Here is a 24,949-nt window from a genome sequence, read left to right on the forward strand (position 1 = left end):
TTCGATTCCAGCATCCCATATGGTCCCCTGAGCACCGCCAGGAGTAACTCCTGAGTGCAGAGCCAGGAGTAACCCCTGTGCATCGCCAGGTGTGACCCAAAAAGCAAAAAAAAAAAAAAAAAAAGCGATTAACTAACAAGGGCCAGAGAGACAGTACAGGGGTAAGGCTCTTGCTTTGCATACAGAGGACCCTGGTTCAATCCCTGACACCCATCATGGCCAGAAATGACTCCTGTGTGCAGGTGAGGATTCCCAGGTGCCCCAGGGAAGGGAACCCGCAGGTGCAGGCCCCGCCTCACGGAGGCCCCGCCCCGCCCAGGCCCCGCACAGACACCGCCCCTCGCCGGGCCCCGCCCCCTCCATGCCCCGCCCACGCCCCGCCCCTCGCCGCCCGAGCCTCGCCCAGGCCCCGCCCCTCGCCGCGCCCGTTGCCCTGGCGACGCGGCGCCAGGCCAGGGCAGCCCGGCCACCGAGTGGGCGTGCAGCACAGCTGCCGAGGCAGCGAGAACTGAGAATGAGCGTGGCGGGGGTCGCGGGCGGGCCTCGGCCTTCCAACGCCCCGGTCCTGAGCTCCCGGTCTTCGGCCCGTCCTCGCCAGCGCCCCCCCGCGGCCCCCACGGGTGTTGTCACGGGGCAGCACGGCTGGCAGCCTGGCACCAGCAGCGAGGCACGGAAGCGGGTCGTGGACCTGGAGAAGAGCCTGCAGTTCCTGCAGCAGCAGCATTCGGAGACGCTGGTCAAGCTCCACGAAGAGATCGAACACCTGAAGCGGGAGAACAAGGGTGAGTCCCCGCGGCGGGCGGGGCTCAGAGAGAGAGGCAGATGGGTTCCCCCACTCGCCCTCCCGGCCCGTGTACCCCGAAACCTAGGAGCAGCGCGTGGCCTTCCGCGGGGATCCGGAGACCCTGGGCGACCAGCGCCACCCGAGCCCTGTCGCCCCAGTCGGGTCACAAAAAAACGGATGGTCATGAACAGCACCCTCCGCCGCCCACCCCCGGGGAGGGGGGAAGCTCAGGCCCTGAGTTTCTCTAGCACCTGAGTTTCTCTAGTCTCTCATCCCCCCTTGACTAACTTTATTAGAGGGGGAATTGCTTCTGGTAGAGGGGATTGAGACATGTGAAGTATTGAATGACACACCTGGCCCTGCCCCCCTCCCCCGGGCTGCCTTAATTTTTTGTTTGTTTTGTTTTTTGCACCCGGTGATGCACAGGGCTTAATCCTGGCTCTCCACTCAGGAATTACTCCTGGCTCAGAACCATATGGGATGCTGGGATTTGAACCCGGGTCGGCCGCATGTAAGGCAAACACCCTGCCTGCTCTACTACTGTACTATTGCTCCAACCCCTCCTTAATATTTTTTGCTTTGTTTTGGGGCCACGCCTGCCAATGCTCAAGGGTTACTCCTGGCTCTGGACCCAGGAATTACTCCTGGAGGTGCATGGGGGGCCATGAGATTCAGGGGATGGAACCCAGGTTTGCCACGTACAAGGCAAGCACCCTACCCGCTGTACTATGGTTCAGGCCCCTTAACATTCTTTTTTTTTTTTTCCTTTTGGGTCACACCCAACGATGCACAGGGGTTACTCCTGGCTCAGCACTCAGGAATTACTGCTGGTGGTGCTTGGGGGACCATATGAGATGCCGAGGATCGAACACGGGTCGGCCATGTGCAAGGCAAACGCTCTACCCTCTATGCTATTGCTCTGGCCCCAACATTCTTATAGAAGTAAAATGCATGCCTCTAAGGATGAATTGTCACGAATAAATCAGAGGCAGACCTGCAGACCCTTAGATCCTATGACATCCCCTGCAGTGCAGAGCCCTAATCTGACCCCATGAGTGACCCTTCAACCCGATGGGCCAGTCCTGAAGCAGATCAGAGGCCTGTCCTGACAGCCCTACAGCTTCCGCCCATATATCTGGGGGGCTGGGGGCTCCGGGCTTTTCACCCCACTTCCCTTCTATTGCCTTCCCTGGACCAGCGGTGCCCATCACATCAGGATGTACCTCCAGAGTCGCATCTCCCCTAGTCTCACCCCAGTCCCTCCCTAATGCAGCCCAGGTTCATCCCAGGTGTTAATTGTGGCACTGAGCAGATTGTCCCCCTCCCTGTGAACCCCTGGACCTACCTGACCAAGCGGTTGTGGGCGGCATAGGCAGAGACGCAAGTTGGGACTCTGGTGCAAGGCACAGCCAGATGCACTATTCCTGGCTGAGCACACCCCAGGCTGCGGCTCCTGTGCAGGGTCCCTATGCCCTACTGGAGGGAGGATTCCCAGGGGCTCCGCAGGAAGTGGTCAGGATAAGCCAAGCTCCTCCTCTCGAGTGGTACCCAGGAGAGCCTGTTTGCTTTCAGATCTCCATTACAAGCTAATAATGAATCTGAAGCCATCGAAGAAAGGTAAGAGGCCCTGGAGAACCTAGTGGGAAGTTACCACAATAGAGAGCACCTTGCCACTAGATGCCCAGTGGGGAGAGGTCATGAGGGGCCCAGCCTGGTCTGGGTGATGAATGCAGTGAGCGCCAGAGGCACCATTCCTGGGGCACTCCCACGCCTCCTGGGGCCTATGTGGTAGGCGCAGCAGTATCTCCCGAACTGCCTGCGCTCCCCTTGCCCTGGGCCTGCCATGGTCACACCATGTGGGGCAGATGGCTTTGGGCCCTGGCCATCCTCCTGCCATCTCTGAGAGGGTGCAGACAGGAAATGCAGAGACCCACAGCCCCTGCCTGAGGCCTGTCCCTGTCCCAACTCTGGCCTTCACCTTCCCTGTCCTCCAGCCCACTCGGCCTGCTGGGCCCCGCTTTCCCCATTCCCTTAGGGGCCAGGTCTGGGTGGTGGCAGCCTGGGGCGCCCTGTCCGGGGAGTGACACAGGAGTGGCGGCAGCCTCTGCCAGGGCACAGCCGCACTCACCAGCATGGCCTGGGGTCCCTCATGGGACAGGACCAACTCCTGCCTCTGACCCCAAGTCAGCTTCTGGAGGGTCCTTCAGAAAACCACCTTTCCCGATGTCTCTGGTACCAGTGTAGGGGAGGGCTTTGTCAGAATGTTGGGTGCAGGCCTGGGTGGGAACCTGCAGTCTCCCCGCTGGGGGGCGGGGGGCTCATTGGCAGACTGTCCCTGACCCCGTGCCATCTCCCACAGGCAGCCTCTCCAGCTCCAGCATCCATTCCGTCAAGTCCTTTTCAAACTCCACAGTATCAGGTGAGGGGCCAGTGCCCTCTGGTCCTGAGGCGATGCACCCTGCTGGGGCCTCAGGAGGGCCTGGGTGAGGGTATGAAGCCCACGGGGGTCCTGTTTGGGGCAGACCTTGGGAGGAAAAAGGGAGGCCCCTGCAGCCAACTGAGCTGAAGCCACAGGACGGGATGGAGAGGTGGTGGGATGGGACGTGGGCGGACGACAAAAGCCAGGGTGCAGAGGACAGGGCCCCACGTAGGGAAACTCCCTACCCTGGGGGTGGGGGGTGGGGGAGCAGGGCTGGATGGGGCCCATTGGCAGAATGTCCCTGAGCCTTGAGTGGTCTTGCAGAGAAGAAACGCCGCCCTGGAGAAGCCCTCGCCGTGCCCCAACCCAGCAGACAGGACACAGGTGAGGCGCCCTGTGGGCCTGGACTTGTGGTGTCCTCTCCTCCCCGCTGCGCCCCCAGAGGCCCGGTGTTCTTGCGTGGAGAGACCCCAGGAGGGCAGTGGGCTTTGTCCTCGCAAAGGTGACCTTGGAGGCTGGGTTTCGGCCTCGCGATGCAGTTCCATCCTCCTCCAGGGGGGTTCAGTTGGGAACAGCTTGGGGAGGTCCACACCCACCTTTCCCGCGGCCTGGGGGATGGGCCAGCTTCCATACTGCCCACAGCTGACAGCCACAGGCCCAGTTTCGGGCCTGCATTCTCTCCCAGCACCCCTTGCGACACTGTGTGACCTTCTCTCCTGACCCAGGAAGGCACTGAGGCAGGGGGCAGGGGTTCCTTCAGCGCTCACAGCTGACCCTGGAGTACTGGGCAAGGCGTGTGACTGGTCTATCTGGGTCTGACCTGCAGTCAACGCTCAAGGCAAGGCCAGGCTCCAGCCCAGCTCCACCAAGAAGCAAGACTTGAAAAGTGACGCTTGCCAGAAGATGGACCAAGATGAGGAGTCCCTGATTGCTACCCTACTTCATAAGCTGGACAAAGCCTCTGGGGTCCAGGGGCAGGCCAAGTAAGGCTTGCCTGCACCCCACGACCCCAGGATTGCACAATAGTGTCACATCCTAGAAAGGGCACATTGCTTTGCTTTTCCACGTGGTGGGCCTCCAGCAGAAAGCTAGCTCCCGAGAGCACGTTGGGTGGGCGCTGCTTTGTCCTTTCCCTGGGTTCAAGATCCTATACTGTGCCTATGTTGATCTGAACCCTAGGAGAGGGACCAGTGGCAGCGCCTGACCTGTTTCTGGAAAGAACTAACAAAGCCACTAAATTATTTTTACTTTTGGGGTTTCACCTGGCAGTGCTCAAAAGATACTCCTGGTCTTGTACTTGAAGTGATCCCTACCAGGGCTCAAAGGACCACACATGGTCTGGGTTTAACTGCATACAAGGCAAGCATCTTAACCCTTAGACTACACATTTTTTGCTTTGGGGCCACACCTAGGCGTTCAGGTCTTGTTCTTGGCTCTGCACTCAGGGATCACTCCTGGAGGGCTTGGGGGAACATTTGGGATGCCAGGGTTGAACCTGGGCTGTCCGCATGTAAGGCAAATGCCCTACCTGCTGTACTATTGCTCCGGCCCCTGTACTCTCTTTTTCTCCCTGGGAACAAGGCAGAGCCCCAGGTCCCCCCGGGAATGCACTTGGTTATTGTCAGGCATGGAGCCGCAGTTCAAGGCAGTACCAGGCATCTGGACAGTAATGACCTGGGCCTCTGCATCTTAAGAGGGGATCCAACTGCCCCATCTGGTGCTACCTTCAGGACAGACCCCTTTCTCTGCACAGGGTGGAGCTGCCCTCCTAAGAAACACCACTAGCTGGAGGGTCAGGACCCTGGGGCACCTGGTGGCTGGAACCTCACCTGCCCCTCGGTCCCGGGGGAGTCTCTGTGGACATGCTCTGCCCTGTCCCCTGGCAGCCCTCGGTAGATGGTGTTTAGGCTCCAGAGGCCACTGGCCTGTTGCAATGGCTGTTTCAGAGAGGAGGAAGCAGAGGCCTTGAAACCAGGGGCCACCTCCGGGCTTGGCAACCTGCACAAGGGCAAGCCCCCACAGCTGAGCCTGCCCTCGCAGATGCGCAAGCCCACCACGCTGCACCAGTGCGAGGTGGTCATCCGCCAGCTATGGAACACCAACCTCCTGCAGGCCCAAGAGGTGAGCCTGGGCGCCTGGGGAGTGGCCCCGGGCTCTTGTGGGCACCACCCATGCCTCTCCTCATCTTACAGCTGCAGCACCTCAAGTCCCTCCTGGAAGGGAACCAGAAGCTCAAAGCTGCCTCTGAGGAGGCTGGGCTGAGTCCTCCCAAGTAAGTGACCCTTGCAGCACCCTGCTCCTGCCCCCAGTACCGCGGGGAACTGGAGACGGGGGCTCACCGCCAACCCTGTCACCCAGGGACCAGGAGGCCCTTCATCCAGGGACCATGCAGTTCCCCAAGGTCCACACCAAGGGCATTGCTAAGAAATGGTGAGTCCCTGGGCTTAGGAGGGGTGTGCCCCCTGGGCCTGGGCAGTGGCTCCAGGACGGGGCTCAGCACGGGGCCTGGGAAGCCTTCTGCCAGGTGCACTGCGACTGCCACGGGGCAGCCTGTGCTGACCTTCCCTCTGCCCCACCAGCTTGATCCTGAGCCCCACGCCCATGGCGGAACGTGCCATCCTGCCTGCACTGCGGCAGACCCTCAAAAGTAACTTTGCGGAGCGGCAGAAAAGGTTGCAGGTGGTGCAGAGCCGGCGGCTCCACCGCTCGGTGCTCTAGGTGCCGCCCAGTCCCACCTCACCGCTGCTCCGCAGCCAAGCCCCCCACATGCAGGCGGACGCTCACCCTCGGCATTCCTAAAGGATCTGAAGACCCATCAGTGGGCCCGAGTCTAGATAAACGAAACTCTTGGCACCTGTTTCAGCACTGAGGAATTCTTTGCTCGCTCATTATTTCCTAATCTGCACTGACACAAAACCACGATAGACCAAGTATCCTCCTACCCTTTGAAGACTAGAAATAAAGCTTGTTTCTTCCAATTGTGACTCCTCACTAGCAGGCACCAGGGCCTGTGCACCTAGATGCACCCCGCAATGGGGAGCCTGCCCCTCCCCTGCCAGCTGCCCTGGAAGAGCAGCTCAGGTCGAGCCCAGTGCCCCGGGGGCCAAGGAGGCTTCCTGGCCGGGGCGGCTTGGCTCCTGTCCAACAGATGCTCCAGGTCGATGGGTCCCTCTAGGCCTTGCACCACCCCGTGCCCTGCCCTCACGGCGCTGTCCCACGTCTCCTGGGCGCGGGCAGCTCAACCAGTCTCACCTGGCAGCATAGCCCTCGGGCTCCATGGCTGCTCCCCTCTCCTGCGCACCAGAAATCTGGGCGTGAGCTGAGACCAGGAGCTGACCAACGTGACAGACAGTGAGGCACCCGAAGCCTCCAGCCCACGAGGAGCCCAAGGCACCCTCCAAGGGCTTCGTGGTGCAAGATGCTCCTTGACACCGCAACAGCGAGAAGGCACCAGACATGAGCAACTCTGAGCAATTCCCCAGTTTTGGGGGGGCTCGGGTGGCTCCCAAGACCCTCCCCTGGGGTCCCAAATGATAATGATCAGAGTGGGACTCAGCCTGCCGACCCCGCCTGACCCAGCAGCTGACCCCATCAACTGTCGATGCCCCTCCCCAAGGTCTCACAGTGAGGGCTCTGGCCTGGACCTCAGGCCGCTCCAGCCAGCGAGCTCCGGGCTGGCAGTACACGCCAACGCTAACGGGCCCAGCCAGCCGCAGGGCACACGCACTCTTGGCTCCCTGGTCGACCAAACATGTCAGCCAGGCCCGCCTTCACGCGGGGGCCGGGGGGTGCCACAGCTGTGGCTGAGTCCACTTCCTGTGTCATGACCTTAGGAAATAAATTTTCTTGACTTTATGAAAAAAACAAAAACTGAGGTCTGGGTGACCATGATCAGCTGCAAGGTGGGGACCTGGCTTAGCTCTGTCCTCACTGGACACAGTGACAGACTGATGACAAACACAGGAATAATAAATTTATTATAAGAACCACAGAGGACATGGTAGTGCACATATAAAAGGGGGACCTCTTGTCATCAGAGGCCAGTGGCGCCCTGTTGGGGAATTCTCGGACTCTGGAGTGGCCCTGAGGACACTGGGTTTCCAGGTGACCCCTGACCAAACATCCAACTATGGGTACAGTGTCAGGCACAGGGTCTTCCCAGACACCCCCAGGGCTTGGAAGGGAATGCCATGAGGTATGGGGCCCAGCTGGCGAAGGGAGCGTGCAGTGGCCCCTGGTCAGCCTTCCCTCTGAGACACGGTGGCGCCCCTGAATCCGGGAGCTTTGCTGTCACGTGGCCCTTATGCCAATGGGGGCACAGTCTGAACCTCAAACTGATCAGAGATCTGTGGGTCTGGAGGGTTTCCTATGTGCTCCCTGTTCCCCTACAGAAATAAGTGTTCATACACACACACACTCGCACGCACGCACGCGCACACTGCTCTAAGGAGACCCTGAGATCCCCCAGGTACTGAGTGTGGCCGCAGCCCTGGAGAGGCTCGGGGAGGGCAGCGGAGAGCCCCGGCCAGGGGCGTGTGTGACTCCCTGAGCAGGTTCTGTCCCACCAGGGTGCAGCCAGCTCCACGGCCGCAGGTCCCAGTCTTGTACAAGTGTGGAAGAACATTCGGTAGGTCCCCATGGCGGAAGATAAAAGCAAGAAAGCTAACCTAAGCCCAGGCTCTCCAGGGGGCCAACACCCAGAAACGTCCACCACGAGGCAGACGTCTTCGGTGCTCTCCACAAGGCTGCCAGCTGCCCCCGAGGTCCCCAGCGGGCTGGCGGAGGGCCGGCCTGCAGCAGCAGTGGAGGCGGCTAGGCGGCCGAGAGGCAGGCCTGGTGGATGCTCTGGGCCCAGGTGTTGAGCAGGGCTGTGACCGAGTGCTTGTCGGGGAGCTGCAGCAGCCTCGAGGTCATGCACTGGTGCACGGACTGCAGGAAGGGGTTGGCGTCTGCAAGAGAGTGGTCGGCATGAGCCCCCCAGTCCCCAGAACATACAAGCAACGGAGAGGGGGCTGCCTTGCAGGCATAAGCTGGCCTCTGGGTTGTCTCTGGCCCCCTGAACACGCAACCACAGCGCCCTGGGATCCAGCACCCGCCAGGACCACGAGGGGCTGAATGAGGAAGAGAATATGTCTGGAACTTGGGGTGTCCTCAGTGAGTCTTGGCGCCCCAGTTCATTCCTCAGGGGGCCGGTTCCCGTCAATGGCATTCCCACCAGACCCAAGGGGGGGTGTCCCTAAGACCAAACTATCCCCGCCTCCCTGGACACCAAGCAGAGACCTTCCCTGCCCCATGCTGTCGAGGGCAGCAGAGTGGGAGGACAGGGTCATGCTCTGGGCACACCCACCGTACTGCCACTGCCGGTCAATCCACAGCGGGCTCTGGGCGGGATAGTCGGCAGGCACGCTGACCTCCAGCGGGGGCACACTGGGGAGGTCCTTGTCATCTGTAACACACGCGGTCACACCTGAGACCTGGCCCGACCCTGCTACCCACATAGCCACCTCTGCCCGGAAAGGGAAGGCGTGAGTGTGGGTGGGCCCAGGCCTCTCTGCCCCAGAGATGTGAGGAGGGGCATGTGGGCAGAGGGGCCGGCTCCTGAGGCTCGTGAGCACAGGGCGAGTCCAGAGCCTGCCAGAGGTCGTGCACATACAACCCAGCCTGGAAGCGGAGGGGCCCAGCCGCCCCGCCCCGTCCCTGCAGACACTCACCCAGCTTGCATATCAGGTGGACGGTGCCATTGTTACTGCAGTGAGATGGGTCCAAGTTCACCAGGAATTTGGGGTCTAACCTGGCCACCTCCCCCTGGAGCACATTGGGAATGTTCTGTCGCTCGTCATCTTCAATCTTACGTTTTCGGGTGCATACCACTGGGGCCCTGGAGAAGGTGGCCACAGTGAGCAGACCAGGCCAGATGGCTGTCCAGGGCCCACCGCCACCATGACGCCAAACCCCGGTGTGTACGCACGTGATGGGTGGGCCGTGGATGGCCGTCATAGCTGGCACAAACGTGCGGTACAGGGAATGGTTGAAGACGGGTGAGCGAATGTTCGCCAGCACAGCGTCCAAGAGGGGCTGGCACAAGTACTGCTGCTTGGTTGGAGGTACCGGCGGGGGCGGGGGGGTGGGCTAGAGAGGGTTATGTGGCATCAGCAGCAGCACCCACTCTACCCCAAACCCCAAAGCCCACACACCCAGAAACGTCCACCACGAGGCAGACGTGCGGCTCACAGCCCAGCTCCCTGTAGCACTGCGGCGAGCCTGACCCCACAGGTCAGGGCGGCCGCTCCCGGACCATCGGCAGCTCCCGCAGCAGAGTATTCCCTCTTCCCTGCAGGCCCCAGCCCCGGCGAGCCAGGGACAGGTGGCAGGTACAGGACTCAGCCTGCAGGGATTCTGCACACATGCCCATACTCATTCTCTTGCCTGCCCCTGAAACTGACCCAACCAGGCCGGGTGCCCAGGCCAAGCAGTAGGGCTCTGCCCGGAGCTGCCGGCACGCCACTCACCACCGCCATGTCATTCTTGAGTTTCTCCAGGGCAATCTCACACTTCTGCAATGTCTTCAGGGGGCACCTGTGGGATGAGGGGGTGTGGATGATCCTCGGTGTAGGAGTGGGGAACTGTTGGCTCGAAGGTGCTGGTCCTGATCACTGCCCACCTGGCCTCCCCGGGTTGGAGAGAGCCAGTCCCAGGAACTTGTCACTGCACTTCTGCAGAAACCCTAGTGAGCTGATCAGAGTCCAAGGGAAAGTGGCCTTGAGCATGGACAGAATAAGATATTTAGAGGAAGGTTCAAGGGCACAGGTGGACGTCTAGGTCCCAAACTCCCTGCCCAGCAGTATCACACCCACAGGGATCAGACCCAGAGGCCCAGAGGGGTCGTCCAGCTTGGACGAGCTGGATCTGCAGTGGTCAGCATTCTACTTGCTCGGACAGGCAGAATAGGGAAGATCTTCCAAAAGGAGGGAACAGGGGCCGGAGTGATAGCACAACAGGTAAGGCGCTTGCCTTGCACGTGGCTGACCCAGGTTCAACCTCCGGCACCCCATATGGTCCCCCAAGCTCTGCCAGGAGTGATCCCTGAGTTCCGAGCTAGGAGTGGGGCAGCTGCGGGTACAGGCCCAGCTATGGCGAGGACAGCGTGGAGAGCCTGTGTCTCGGCTGCCTACAAGGCATTGTCCTGTTTCCTATTTACCAACGCACTCTAGCCACTCACCCTTTGGGCGGGTGAAAGGAATCTGAGAAGCAGGGCTGGGCCAAGGCCACCTCTGTAGGATAGCACTGTTTAGTCCTTCCCGAATAGCCTCAAGTAGTTAAGGTTTATTGGGTTGCTCCCATTCCTCTGTATTTATTTGTAACTTCTTTCTTTGTGCTCTGTTGACTTGTAAATATTGTCTTTCTTCTCCTTAAGTCCTTTGCATAGATTATTCAGAGCAATGTCCTTTTTGTACGGACACAAGAAGACAGTATATGCTATGCTTTTGTAATGTGACTCTCAGTGTTATTTTCCTCCTGGGTATCTGTTCTCTCCACCTAGTCTCAGCTGCCCTTACTTCCTAGCACCCCCCAAAGCAGGGTCCTGATGAGGGACAGGATGGAACCAGGGCAAGCTGTAAGCTATGTGCTATCCTGGCATCGAGATGGGCCTGGCCAAAGTGGAACAATTCTTAACTATAAGTTAAGAGTTTTATCATGGACAAATGTTGTCGTGACCCTAGTAACGACAAGACTAGGACCCTGCTAGGAATAGGAAAGACTAATCTGGCCTGAGTACTATAGTCTAAGATTGGGATAACCCCAGGAGAGCAATTCTATAAGCTTAATGCATCTCTTACTGTGTCCATACAAAATGATTACATTATGAATGCTTATGTTTGTTGGGCTGGAGCAATAGCACAGTGGTAGGGCATTTGCCTTGTGCACAGCCAGCCTGGCTGATCCGGGTTCGATTCCTCCACCCCTCTCGGAGAGCCCGGCAAGCTACCGAGAATATTTCACCCGCACGGCAAAGCCTGGCAAGCTCCCGATGACGTATTCAATGTGCCAAACACAGTAACAAGTCTCACGATGGAGATGTTACTGGGCCCGCTCGAGCAAATCAATGAACGGGAGGACAGTGCTATATGTTTGTTGGACAAGGACAGGAGAAACACACCCAAGGCACCTCGACAGAAGGTTTGGAAGCCCCCCCCAACACACTGGGGCTCCTTCCATGAACTCAGCATCGGCGAGCACTGCCAAGCGGGTGAGCCCCACCTGGCATCTTCCACGGGTGGACCCTGTCCTGCCCTGGGGCCCAGGCTCACCGTTTGGAGGGGTCAGTCAGGATGTCCAGAAGGCTCTTCATCTTACTCAGGTCTTTTTTCCTATCTGGAAAGATCAGGGAAAACTAAGATGGGACCAGAGGGGTCCGTGCCCACCCCCCCCCCCCACCGCCCGGCCGGACCCGGGCCCCACCTTCGTTCTTGTCGATCTTGTTGATCATGCGGCGCAGCGGCTCGATGTACTTGGACAGCTGCTTCAGCTTGTCCAGGTACTGCTGCTCCTCGGCCTGGCTGGAGCCTGCTGGACTCATGACCGAGCTGGGGTTCACTGTGGGACACAGCCCGGTGAGGGTGAGGCCGACCGACACGGCCCAGGTCTCTGCCCACCCTCCCAGAGGGCATGCAGCCGAGGGATCCCAGGGCTCATGTGACCCTCAGCACCTCAACCTGCAGGGCCAGCAAGTGTTTGGCTTCAGGCCACATCCACCCCGGGCCTGACTTACCAGGGGTGTTCAGAGGCCCCGGGGAGGGCACACTGAAGTTCTGTGGGGTCCGCGCAGTCACTGGGCTCTGGGAGGGTTGTGGCGAGGGGCTGGGCAGGAAGCTACTGGGGGAGGGGGCCGGGCCAGAGCTGCAGCAAAGCAAAAAGAAAACCATCTGGGAGCCCTGGTGCTGGGCAGGGCTCGCCCTGGAGCTGGGAGCCGGCATGTCCAGCCAGGCTTACCTGACGTTGGAGTTGGGCTGTGAGCTGGGCTGGCCCGGCTGCGGGGATGGCTGTGGGGGCGGGGGCATCGACTGCGGGGTCTGCACCTGCTGGCCGGGCGATGGCGAGGACAGGATGGCGAGGTTGCTCTGGCTGACCTGGAAGTGCAGGGGGCTCAGCCTGCTCGCCTGTGCCCCGCCTCACCCTGCATGCAAGGCTCCCGGCTCCCCGGCAGCCTCGCACTCCCACCTCTTGAACGCACGCGTGTGCAGGCCCACCCACCCACCCACACACACACACACACACACACACACGCACGCAACCCAATGGGCCAGTCCGTGCCCCGGCTCCCAGGTGTGACCAGTTGCAGAGGGAAGTCCAGGGAGGTCTCTGGCTCTCTTCTGAGGACCAGAGAGGACCATGTCATGGCCACGGGATCATCTTCCTGGTGCCGGTCCCATGTGGGCCTGCTTCCAAGAGCGGGTGTCAAATGCGCGGCACCTCGGCTGGGACTCCTCAGCCTGGCATATGGGCCGGGACAGGATGGCCCACGTCCTGCCTCCAGTCTGGCTGCTAATAACTCCTGCACTGGACCAGTGGGGGCTCATCCTTGCCCCCCTGAAGTCCTCATGGGGGGGTGCACAAGGATCGTGTACACCACTGTGATCACTCAGGGCCCCTCAGTGCTCTCTGTGAACTCTGTGGGACCATATGAGGCAAACACAGGCACGCGGGAATGCCACGGCAAGGCCAGTCTCCTGGGAGCTGTCACGGCAGCCAGGGCCCACTGGCCGCAGAGCTCTGAGCTTAGGGGTGTCTCCCAGGGCTCTTCGGAAGACTGCCCGGACCCAGCGCGCCGCCCCACACCAGCGTGTCTCCAGGGTGCTCTGACCACCTCTCCCGAGGCCAGGCTGCGGGCACTCTAAGGGGGTGGCTGCCTTCTTTGGTCTCTGCTCTGCAAAGGCCCAAAGGTTCGTGGGGAGTCGGACACCCGCCGTCTTGCCTGGCTCCGTGTTTCCAGCACTGCTGACCAAGCTCTTGGAGTGCAATGTCGCTTCCCGCCAGTCCGCAGATTCCCCACCCCTTCCCCGACCAGGACGCTGGCGTAGAAGGGAGCACCCAGGGGAACACATGGCACTTTCACGACCAGTGGCATCTGGCTCCATGGGAGAGATGGAGGGAACAGTATCTGTCCGGTACTGGGCCCCCAGCTGCGAGCAGGGCCAGGCCCTCGAGTCCCGCTCCCAGCAGCCAGGTCTGAAGGGGTCCTGCCAGATGAGCGTGCAGGTTCCTGACTTAGGACGGGAAAGATGCCCCTAGGCACCACCAAGCTTCCAAGAGGAAGATGGCGATCAAATCGCCCCTGAAAGGTCCATGCAGAGAACCTCTCTGGTGCCCTTGGCAAAGGCCCTGGGCGCCTGGGGTGTGCCCAGCCTCGAGCAGGGATTCCTTCTAACACCTTCTAACGCCGTTTCCTGCCCCTGGAGCCTGGCACCCTGTCCCCTTCCCCTGACCTTCCATCCCTCTCCAGAGCCAGGTGCTTCCCGACCAGCCAAGACCCCCACCTGCCCTGGGGAGTCACGGCAACCCTGCTCAGGCAAGCAATTCCTTCCCGGGTGCCCAGATCTCGCCCTGCACCCTAAGGTGGAGCAGCTGGGAGAGCGGGAGGCACCCACACAGCACCACGCCTCCGCTCCATGGCTCACTCCTCCCAGAATGTCGAGTGGTCTTTTCATTTTGTTTTGGGGGTGCTAGGGCGATGCTGAGATGTTACTACTGGCTCTGCATTCAGGAATCAGTCCTGGCAGTGCTTAGGGAACCATCTGGGATGCTGGGGATCAATCCGGGGTCAGCCTCATGCCAAGCAAATGCCGTAATTACCCACAGTACTATCTCTCCAGTCCTCATATTTTATTTAATTTTTTGTGGTGCCTGGGGTCAGACTCAGGGCTTCCACATGTAAGCCAAGTGCTCTACTGCTGAGCTATAGTCCTGACCCTGGAAGTATATTTTATTTTTTTTTCCTTTGGGAGGGGGCACACCTGATAGTGCTTGGGGCTTACGTCTGGCTCTGTGCTCAGGAATCACTCCTAGCAGGGCTCAGAGAACGGTATGAGGTGCCAGGGATCGAACTGAATAGCCAAATGCTAGACAAATGCCCTACTGGCCGTACTACTGCTCGAGTTCCTTGAGCGTATTTGAAAGGCGCCCTCAACACTCAGTCTGCGGGGAAACAGCATTTTTTGCTCACACCCTCTGCTCTGGGTTTCCTGGAATGCACACAGCTCCCAAGGTGCGAGAGGGTGGGAGATGGAGGTGAGCGGTCTGTGCAGGCCAGGGGCACCATCGCCCAGAGCCCACCTCTCGTGCTGGGTCCCGGCTCCATCCCTCTGCCACTGTCGCCGCCACTCACCCAATCCAGGTCCTTCATTTCTGAGAACCATTTTCAACACCCAGGGCAGGCCCTTCATTTCTGAAGACAATTCATGATTACCGAGGTGGCCAATGGGGTTTCTTTCGTGGACATTTAGGACCTGTGCACTGGGGGGGGTGGGGGGGGGGTGTCCCAGGCCCGAATTCCAGCTGCCACAGACACACCTGGGATAGAGAACAGCCACCCAAAGAGCTGTCCCGAGAAAGAACCAGTCTGGCTCGGAGACTAGGAAGACAGGAATCTCGGTTTCAATTCGAGGTGGGGTTTTCTGACACTCACGTGTGCACTGAGGCTCTGCCTTCCCCACCCAATCGGGAAAAGAGCTACCCGTCACATCTGTGTCAGCACTGGCAGAGCTGCAGGGCTGTGCCCACCAGGAGAGCAGCTCGCAGGTGTCTGCCTGCTCCTGCCACCCACCCCTCATTCACCGGCATGTCAGGACTCAAGCTTACACAGCTGTGGGGGAGTCCAGGCACCCCCTGCTCAATCCTGCCTTCCTAGGGAGCCAGGACAAGTGTCAAGAGCGGCTCCTGGGCCAAGTGCAGGAGCAGAAAGGGAAAGCAGGGAGGAGGTGGAGAGCAGGCAGAGCGGAAGCAGACAGAGGGCAGCAGCGGTTACAGAGCCAGGCTGCCAGGTGGGCAGCAGGCTTGTGAGCACGGGTCCTGTGAAGCCTGGCTTCCCCCGCACCCACGGGGACGAGCCCTGTGCTTCTCCTGGTCTCTGCCCCTGATGTCCCCAGGTGTCACTTTCCAAAGCAACAGGAGCTTCGGTCCCTCCGTGGTGCCACCCGGGAGCACCAGCGGCTCCCCAGCTAGGCCTGTCTGCAGCACTCCCACAGTTCATGCCTGTTCCCAGTTGTTGGGGGATCCATGAAGTGCCCATGACACAAAAAAAGCAGCCACTGGACATTATGACAGGGACAGCAGAAGGGAGACTGAGGCGAAAGAGCCCAATCTCAAGAAGAGATGATGCAATGCCGTATTAGTTTTCTCTTCTGCTCGTTTTCGTGGACCCAACTTACTGCCTGGAAAGCAAAACCAGTCAGGCAGTGGACAGTGGACAGAGAAGCACACGGAAACACGCTGAGCTTGTGTGGACTGGCTGTGGCTGGCATACCCACGGTGACAGCAGGGCAGCCCCAGCTCATGCTGGCACCAGGTTCCTGGGAGTAGCAGTCTTTTCTTGGAGGACCGGATTCAAAAGGCACTGCCACAAACATCCCAATTCTGGCCAGCTGAACGGCCACCAGGTGCCCAGTGCTATGGGGTGGGGGAAGAGTGGGGGGACCCTTCTGAAAGGCCAAGGCTGAGAGTTTATCTTCGTTCAAAGGGGCAGCGGCATCCAGTCTCCAAGGCTGCGGAGGACCAGCACGAACAGAACATCCATTGGGGTGCCGTGCCCCGGGGTGCCGCCGGGAGATGGGCAGCAGCCCCCACGGGGAGCCTGGCCCAAGGCCCGGCATATACCGGAGTTCCACTCTGTCTAAGAGTCAGCCCTGGGCCAGGGAGACATGAGCGTGATGCACTGGAACACATGTGTGGCACGCGGAAGGCCTGGGCATGCTGCCCAGCAGCGCACAGCGCCTTGAGCACCATGGAGGGCAACCCCCAAGCACCATTACCACCAGCAAAACAGACAACCAAAAACCCAGTCTGTGTGCTGATGCCAGGATGATTATCTCACGCCCCGCCCCACCCTGGTCAACCCAAGAACTCCAGGCCAGAGGAGAAGGAGCAGAGCAGAGGCCACAGAAAGGAAGACCCGAAGGAACAGGAAGGAGCAAGGAGTGACTGAGAGCAGCCCTGAGGCTCAAACCCTGCGCCTCCACAGGGCGTGAGCACGCAGTTCCCCTTTCGCAAACTCCCGCTACTCCACCTCCCATAACCCAACGCCACCGTCTGAGAGGTCAAGGCCAAGAACTCGAGCTCCAGTCAGAGACAGACCACAAAAAGGACAGAAGTGTTTGAGGTGACCCTGGGGTCAGGATGCACCGAGAAGGTGGAAGCTGAGTCCCCCACACAGCAAAGCCTGCGCCGCAGGAAGGCCACTGCTGCCGTCACACGTCTCAGCGGCCCGGGGGCCAGACAAGCGGGGCGCCCCCAGCCGTGACGGCACCACCCAACAGGTAGCACGGGCAGTGCCGGCCAACATGCTGTCTGTGCAGGGCAGGACCGGGCCTGCTGTCCGCTAGGATTCCACATGCCTCTCGTCACAGAAATGGAATTTCCAAACCTTCGTATACTCGCACCCTCACAGCGCCCACCCAGAGGGGCCGGCTGTGAGCCCGGGGGCCATCACCACCTTACTCTCCAGCTGAGAACGGTGCCTGGTGAATGGAATGCAATGATGACTGTTAAACAAATAAACACGCCACAGAAGATTTCAAACGTCATGATGATGGAGAAGCGGGAATTCATGAACCTGAAACAGGGTGACACGCTCAGATGTCCTATCTACCCAGAGTGGGCAGGCATGTGTGGCAAAGTCACACGCCGCACAGTAAACTTGAGGAGAGCGTTTGTCATCTAGTAAATGCCATTTGAATGACAGCCTACCGGGAGCCTCTGGGCTCCTGAGCCCCTGAAATGCAACTGGCATCACTGTACTTTTAATTTCATTTAACTTTAACTCAAACATAAACAGCCACATACGGCTGGTGGCGACCATATTAGAAAGCAAAACTTACTGCTTTGCGTCTGGTTTTATTTTTCCAGAGAAATGACAGCAGCATAGCTACTGAAACACTAAATTTGTTTAAGTTTTGGGCCTCACCTGGCAGTGCTCAGGGCTTACTCCTGGCTCTGCACTCAGGGATCACTCTCCTGGCAGGCTTGAGGGATCATCCAGGGTGACGGGGATCAAACCCAAGGGTCAGCTGCCCTACCCACTGTACTATCCCTAAAAATTTTTTAAAGCTACTTAGATCCGTCTTTCTCCAGGACATGAAACATTAAAAACTATCCAAAATTCAAATGAAAATACCCAGATAGCGACTCATTTCCCCTCAAGAAACAGCAGCTGGGCTGGTCTCAGGTAAGCTGTGGGCCCTGTGATGGCCTCTGTGAGGGAAGTCACCAAAGGTGACAGTGACCCTCACCAAAGGGGTTCCGTTCAGAGGGCCCGAGCTTCCCGGAGGCCCTGGGCGCTGCCCCGTAAATACCTGTGCCGAGGGCTGTCCGCCCATGGGGATGGAGCTTGACGGGACGGCTGAGACGGCGCTGGAGGGCGGGAACCGGGCTCTTGGCATCCCGCCTTGGGCGAAGGCTGCGGTGATCATCTTGAGGACAGAGGGACAACAGACAAGGTGATCGCAACAAAGAAATGCAGTGCATGGGCAGGTGGCGAGGGGTGCGTAGCCGCCGTGATGGGTGCGGGGTCTCCGGGGGGCTCGGGGAGCCTGAGAGGAGCAGGGAGGCCAGCCTAGCTTCAAGCCCACAGCACAGAGGCCTGTCACGGCACCAGGAACACAGGAGCCGCTGAGAACACAGCTGCCACCTGGTCGCCGTCTGCCTGCCGCACTCCTTAAACCAACCTCCGATCTGTGGACGGGCCAGACTTCCGGGGCTGGGTGGGAGCCCCAGGTCAGACAGCTGAAGAGAGGATCAGGACTCGCTGTGAGAAGCGACCAGTCACTGCACCGAGGTGGCACCTCGACTCGGCTGTACTGCCAGGGAAAGAACCTCGGAGGCGCCTTCAGTCTCAGCAAGACTGAGTATCTGCTGAGGGACTGTTCTTTGTTTTTTGTTTTTTTTTTCTTTTTTACAACCAAAACAGGGGTGCCTGGGACACTGCTCAGCTGCAGCTCCAGCAGGGTAGGGGCAAGCCAGCTCCTAAACGTGCAAGAGGATGGCAGATTCCAGGAAGTCACTGGCACTGCTCTGGCCCCAGCCTGAAACTTCTGGAAGCACAGAGACAGCGAGGGAGGCTGAGCACGGCCTAGGTGGGGGTCTGAGCCTGGCTTGCACCAACAGGAAATGGTGGTGATGGGGGGGGAGGGGGTCCAGTCTGACCCCTGGTGATCAGGGTCTGTGTTCACAGCTGCTCAGGGGGAATCACACTAACCCAGCACAGACGGCCGAGGTCAGAAAAGAAGCCGGACGGATGGCCGAGAGAAGGACGGTCTGCCCAGGAGGCATGACATGGATGTTAGTCTGAGTGGGAGGCGGTGGGGTGGGGGGTGGGGGTGAGTGTCAGGGACAGGCCTGCAGGAGATCTCTGTCCCACACGCATGTCGGACACTCACACCCTTGGGTGCATGCAGCAGGCACCAAGCCAGGGACAATCCAAGCAGCAGCAGACGCCAGCCGGAACGATGCAGGAGCTGTGGGAGAAGGGCACCTGCAGCCAGCGCACAGCTCCTGGGGGACCAACGTCCACTCCCATCCTTCAGAACAAAAGCCAGGGGCCGGGAGGGAATGCGAGGGCTCACCCTGGACGTAAGGCCCAGGTCACAAAGCCCAGGGAAAATGCGCCTCTTCTACAGAGGCCCACTGCCCACACTGAGGAGGGGCTCCCAAAGCAGTGCCCCTCAAACCAGCTCCCAGCAGAACTGGGGCGTGGGAGATAAAGTGGGGTCCACAGTCAGTGGTACACTCAGAGGCTCCCCCAGGATGGCTCACAGTGTTTTCCAGAGAGAGAAAGCCTGGAAGTGAGGGGGAGGGGAGAGGCGCGAACTAGGTGAAGGAGAAGCTGTGAAGAATGAAGGTGAGCACCTGACTGTCGCTGATGGGCCTGCTGAGAACTAAGAGCTCCCACGGCAAGCCCTGGGGGGGGGGGGGGGGGGGGCCAGGACTTGTTTACACAATTGGAGGAGCAACCGGAGCAGCACAACACCAGCCCCCAGCCGCCCGGGCTGCCCGCCCTCTGGAGTGCCTCTGCCTCCGTGCACGGCGGGCTCCACCTGCTGAGAAGGGGCCCTCGCTGACTGTCAGCCAGGAGCCAGGCCACCTGCAGGCAGACAGGGAGGAGGGCCGCTGATGACAAGTCTCTGTAACCCGAAAACTGCAGGGATGTCTTCAAATACTAAGAGATCAGGTTAAAAGACAAAAGAGAAGGACCTGGACACCCATTTCTGCTGTGGATTTATCTGCCAAGTCTCCTGCTGTGCCCCAGTCACCCCCACGGCGAGGGCTAGTGATGCTTCTCATCTCCGTGAGGCAGGTCACAAATGAGGCGGGTTTTACTTGGGACACTACTAATGCAAACTCACACCCAGGAGCCTGGCCGCTCAGGGGCCCACGGTCCTGGCGAGCGTCTGGCAGGACCCTTCTTTGTTTCTTCACTGTCCAGTGGGCAGTGATGAGAGACATGTGACGGGCTGTCCACTGGCCTACCTCAGCTCTTCCTTCACAGCCCTCTTCTGTGTGGAAGCCAGGACACATAGCCACCACATCCTGAGGTCCAACAGCCCGCCTGAACTCTGACCAATCACTGGCTGGTAAGACATGAGGCTGCAGAATGAGCCAGTGCCTCACCTGTGGGAAGTGCCAGGAGGCATCCAGAACGTGCCCACACATCAGGGCACGCACCACTGGTTCCAGTGAAACATGTGGAAACAATCCCAGGATTCAAGAGAAAGATGACAGATAAGGGCAGGAGAACGTAGTCATAAAAGGAACTCTCCGTACAAGAAAGCCTGGACCCAGGGCTTCATCACAGGAGTGATTTGCTCTTGAATGCTAATGAGAAGGCAGCCACACGGATACCTAATGTACAGTATGACCCGGACCGTGTATGAAAACCGAAAAAGGTGCTGTCACAGTACTTTTCCCACACTGGAACGCTTCCTTTAACATTCTCTCAACATTTACCTTCTAGTGCTACCACTTATCAAAGTTCTGGGGTTGGGGGGCAAAAAGGGTCAAGGGGCTGAGGACATGCTCTGTATGTGGGTTTGACCCCTCACATGGCACAAGTCCCCAAGTACCACTGGATGTGGCCCTCAAACAAAAAGTCTTGTAATTAAACTATCTATCCCTGTACCTCGTCCACTCTGCCAACGTGGCTCGCACTGGAGGGCTGTGAATGCAGAGACAGTGCAGGAGGGCTAATTACACCTCACAGTCGCCGAACAATGCAGCCAGGCAGAACTAACACAGAGACACACCTGCAGAGTTAGGCAGAGGCTCTTGAGAAACTGGACATATCTGCTCCTGGGCCTAAGAACGCTCCGCTCCCTCTTTGTGCACCAGAGGGATAGTACAGTGGAGAAGGCACTGGCTTTGCGTGTGTCTGGCCTGGGTTCAATCAGTGGCACTCCATATGGTCCCCTGAGACCCACCAGAAGTGATCCCTGAAAACAGAGCCAGGAGTAAGCCCTGAGCACCAACAGGTGTGGCCCCAAAGCAAAAAACACCACCACCACCACCACCACCACCACCACCACCACCACACACACACACACACACACACACACACACACCCATAAAATGCCAAAGAACAGGCTGGGAACATGACTCAGCGGTAGAACAAAAGCTTCATACATGTGAGGCCCTGGGTTTCATCTGTGTGATCACAAAAAAATATATCAAATTTTAAAAAAAGCCCCCAAACCTGCCAACCTTTTCATATTCCTACTGGTCTGGATTAAGATGCATAAGTTTCCATGCAGCAGGCCTAACAGGGCAGGGGCCCTCACAGAGCAGGTGGACTGGGTGGTCACTGTGTGCCGCCAGGACCAGTTCTGATGACATACCTCCTTCTCCTCTGCACAGGATACCAAGGAAAGGTATCTCGGGAGACACTGCCGAACACAGGGTGGTGACAGCAGAGACAGACTCCAACCTTGTCACGCAGGGTGGCCAGTTCCCTCTCTGGCTACAGATGTTAGTCTGTAATCTGTCTGACACCAGACTGCCTAGACAGGCTGGCGCGGACCCTGTGACACGGGAGCTGTTGTCCGGGCTCAGGGGCAGCCTCATGGTCCTCCACTGCACACCGCTGGAGCCTCCAGGACACACCAGCAACTCGGCTGGAGACAGCGGCCGAGAACACATGACAGCCCAGAGGCACTCGGGACGCAGAGCTGGGCACTGGACACAGACTCCCGGGTGCTGGCCAGGGGCAGAGGGCAGCTCACACTGTTCAGCACAGCCACCCAGGGCAGGTGGGAGCTGGCACAAACTCTCCTGAGAGAGACTACCTGAGCTCCCCCTTCCGGGTGGAGACAAAAAGAGCAAAGGCCCCTCAGCCCTGATCCTCACCAAGACACTGGCACAAGTGTGGAATGGGTAAAGGGTCCCCGTGTCACTAACCCAAAACTGGCCCCTCGCCCTGGCAAGGCCACTTGTCCCATCTATAGCTGACATATCAAGTCCCCCTCCGGCCTGTGGCCCTGGCCACAATCCTTAGCACAGGGACGAGCAGCTAAAGACCGCTGGATGCAGGCTCTCAGCAGAGATCTCCGACATCCCTGCAGCAAGCCACAACCATTCCCATGCTCGTGCGACAGCCCAGCGAGCTCCGGTCGCCCATAGCCGACCAGTGCTCAGCACGAAGGCCGGGCTGAGCTCAGGATGCTCCTCCCGGATGGGCTTCTCCGAGAAGACAGAGAGAAGGCGGAGAGCGGCAGAGGAGAGAGCACACCACGCAACCAGCTCACGGACCTGTTCAGGCGGGCGCCAGGGAAGGGAGCCCCACGCCAGACCATCGTGGCCCCTGGTCCCACCAGGACCTTCGTCCCAGTGCGCCTGGGACCCGGCACCACGCATGGTGGCCATGCACCTGCCAGCAGGACGGAGTTGCTGGCCTCAAGGGTTCTCACCTGGACGCCAGAAGCCACTATCTGGGAGGCCTGAGCTGCAGGGACAGCTGTCTGCGGCTGCACCTGGGGCTGCACCTGGGGCTGCACCTGCTGCACCTGGGGCTGCACCTGCGGCTGCTGCATCACCATTGGTGCCCGGACCTGGGAGAAGGAGGATCTGTCGTCACGTTGGGTAGAGGGCTGAGCTCCCATGATTTCTGTGGAGGGCTTCAGACCTCAAAGCCTTTCGTGAGAAGCGGAAGGGGACGACCCCAACCTCACAATCTACCATGACACTCTACTCATGAAAAGTGTCCCACAAGCCGGAGCAAAAGGAGAGTGGGTAGGGTGCTTGCCTTGCAAGTGGCGACCAGGTTCAATCCTGGGCATTTCAGATGGTACCCTGAGCACCGCCAGGAGTGATTCTTGAGTGCAGAGCCAGGAGTAACCCCTGAGCACCGCTGGGTGTGACCCAAAAACAAACAAAAGAAATGCCTTTTGTCTTTCAACTATGGACAGAGGTGCGGTGTCCTCACCAACAGCATCGCTGCCAGCCTCAGCCGGCCAGCAAAGCAACAGCTCCGAAGGCCAGGCAGCCTGCCCGAGCTTAGGCCAAACCCAGTGAGGAGACCAAAAGGAAACCGGACTGGTCAGCCCTCACTGCAGCCCGGCTCCCAGGTGCTCTTACTCTTCGCCTCCAGTCTACCCTGTCAGGTGTCCCAGTCATCGTGCCACTCAATTTCTATGTGGCCCTGTCCCATGTGACTTGTGCATGAAAAAACAGAAGAGGTTGGAAAACACAAGGAACCAAACAAGGAAAAGTTTGACTTGGTGACAGTGTCTTCTCCCCTATGTACACGTGGATGACGGTATGTGCTTTGGAAGAGTGAAATCAACAGTGTCTTGCATGGATTCACCTCTCAAAAACATAGTCAGGACAAGGTTCTTGGCTCAGAACATTACTCCAAGGAGCCTGGCAGACCGAGGCCCACTTAAATCAGCCACGGGACGTGGAAGGCAAACTGCTGCCCCATATTCAGGGGTGGCCAGGCAGGGCAGAGCAGACCATGAATGCACGCTCCTTCACAGAACATGGCGCTGGCAGACCAGGTCCCACTGCTCGAACAGACATGCCACTGAGAAGCCCCAGAAACCTGATAGCCACTGGGCCCTCTGGTAAAGTGCATGCCTGGCACACACAAGAGCCAGGCTCGATCCTCAGTACTGCAAAACAAAGCCAAAGTGAAACCGACAGGGGGCTGGAGAGCACCCTCTGCACACAGGAGGCCCAAGGCCCATTGCCGGCCCCACAAGCACTTCCAGAAGCATCTTCTGGGCAGTACAGTGACAGCCCCCGAGCACAGCCAGGGGCAGTCCCCCTAATATACACAGAAACACACCATAAAAAGACTGACAGCTCGCGGCGTGCCTGGGGACTCACCAGCTTCAGCTGTGACTGGTACAGCATCTGTCCAGGGAGGGCCGGAGCCTGAGTCACCAAGGGCTGCGTCTGGGACTGCGGCGGGAGCTGGGAAGGCTGGTTCTGAGCCACCGAGGGCTGCTGGGGCTGCGGCGGTGGCTGGTGGTGCTGCGTGTGGTGCATCTGCTGCAGCTGCGGGGGCAGGGTCTGGGAAGGGGGCGGCTGAGGCTGCTGCATCGGGGGCTGCGCCTGCAGGGCCGCCTGCTGCTGCTGTTGCTGCTGTTGCTGCTGCTGCTGCTGGAGTTGCAGCTGTGCCATCCGCTGCAGCTGCTGCTGCTGCTGTATCTAGCGTCAGGACAAGAGAAGAGGCAGCTGGTCACACAACCGCTGGCCCCTGGGCCCTGTGTCCGTCTGGCCTCCAGGAAGTCCACCCAGTATGCTATATTGCAGGGAAAGGACACGGAGGACACACCAAGAGTGAGCATGTACCCTGACCACCAGAGGCTGCTTTACGCCTAGATGTGACAGGAAGAAGGAAGGTTCAAGGGAAGTGTCTGGAGGCAAGGAATGACCGGGTGCAGCCCTGCAGAAGCTGGGGCCCACCCTCATGCACAGACAGACACAGTGGCACACGTCTGCAGTGATGCTGTTTGGTCTTGTACGGCTATCGATGGGAGGAGGAAAAAAAGAAGAACCAAAGATTCCTTTTAATCTGAGAGAAGCCTCTCACATCCAGTGGGGAAGGAAGGGAGTAAGTCAAGGTCTGGAGAGGGGGAAGTGGAGAGGTGCCCAAAGGTTTTCCCTCCTGTGACCAAGATCTTGGCTAGGCCGCAACTGCGAACCAGGGGAGGGAGAAAACGTTTTCTTACGAGCAGGGATTCTAATGCGGCGCTGGCACCGCCTGCGGGACAGTAGACGGGGGTCAATGAGTGTGGCAGCCAGACGCCGAGATTCAGGAGTAAAGAAGGGAGGCACATGGGCCCGCAAGAAAAATACACGCAGCCCCGCGGGTCAGGAAACTCTCCCTTCAGTTAATTCCTCCATAAAATACCCAGAAAATCCCATGGATCCTGCGCCCCAGCACCTGGTAGGCAAGAGGGCTGGGAGGAGAGCTGGGGACCGGTCACAGGCAGGAGGCCGGGCTCCGTCCCCGCACTGCACTGCCCGGCACGGCCCCAGAC

The 24,949-nt window shown here is 59.2% G+C and overlaps 2 protein-coding genes across 6 annotated transcripts in view; one reads left to right on the plus strand and one right to left on the minus strand.

The window, feature by feature from the left end:
• Window positions 1–514: 514 nt before the first annotated feature.
• On the plus strand, window positions 515–6,040 carry CCDC74B (coiled-coil domain containing 74B). The gene is made up of 8 exons (XM_056120710.1): window positions 515–782; window positions 2,357–2,401; window positions 3,144–3,203; window positions 4,030–4,186; window positions 5,150–5,324; window positions 5,396–5,475; window positions 5,562–5,633; window positions 5,783–6,040. Exons 1-8 carry the CDS (start codon window positions 515–517, stop codon window positions 5,919–5,921), a joined length of 996 nt encoding a protein of 331 aa, XP_055976685.1. The 3' UTR covers window positions 5,922–6,040.
• Window positions 6,041–7,161: 1,121 nt separating this feature from the next.
• Window positions 7,162–24,949, minus strand: part of MED15 (mediator complex subunit 15) — a 67,829-nt gene continuing 50,041 nt past the window's right edge. For 3 of the 5 annotated variants that reach the window (XM_056120693.1, XM_056120696.1, XM_056120695.1), the window contains exons 7-18: window positions 23,790–24,113; window positions 22,370–22,510; window positions 17,768–17,884; window positions 12,195–12,331; window positions 11,974–12,101; window positions 11,664–11,798; window positions 11,513–11,576; window positions 9,713–9,779; window positions 9,172–9,332; window positions 8,915–9,081; window positions 8,551–8,649; window positions 7,162–8,152 (exon numbers count right to left, since the gene is read on the minus strand). In XM_056120693.1, the coding sequence (XP_055976668.1) occupies window positions 8,016–8,152; window positions 8,551–8,649; window positions 8,915–9,081; window positions 9,172–9,332; window positions 9,713–9,779; window positions 11,513–11,576; window positions 11,664–11,798; window positions 11,974–12,101; window positions 12,195–12,331; window positions 17,768–17,884; window positions 22,370–22,510; window positions 23,790–24,113 (1,677 nt within the window). In that variant the 3' untranslated portion in view covers window positions 7,162–8,015. The remainder of the gene's footprint in view (window positions 8,153–8,550; window positions 8,650–8,914; window positions 9,082–9,171; window positions 9,333–9,712; window positions 9,780–11,512; window positions 11,577–11,663; window positions 11,799–11,973; window positions 12,102–12,194; window positions 12,332–17,767; window positions 17,885–22,369; window positions 22,511–23,789; window positions 24,114–24,949) is intronic. The other 2 variants (XM_056120694.1, XM_056120697.1) reach the window with 1 other exon arrangement.

The sequence above is a fragment of the Sorex fumeus genome, unplaced genomic scaffold (genome assembly GCF_029834395.1).
Source record: "Sorex fumeus unplaced genomic scaffold, SorFum_2.1 ptg000043l, whole genome shotgun sequence".
In the NCBI taxonomy this organism is placed as follows: Eukaryota; Metazoa; Chordata; class Mammalia; order Eulipotyphla; family Soricidae; genus Sorex; species Sorex fumeus.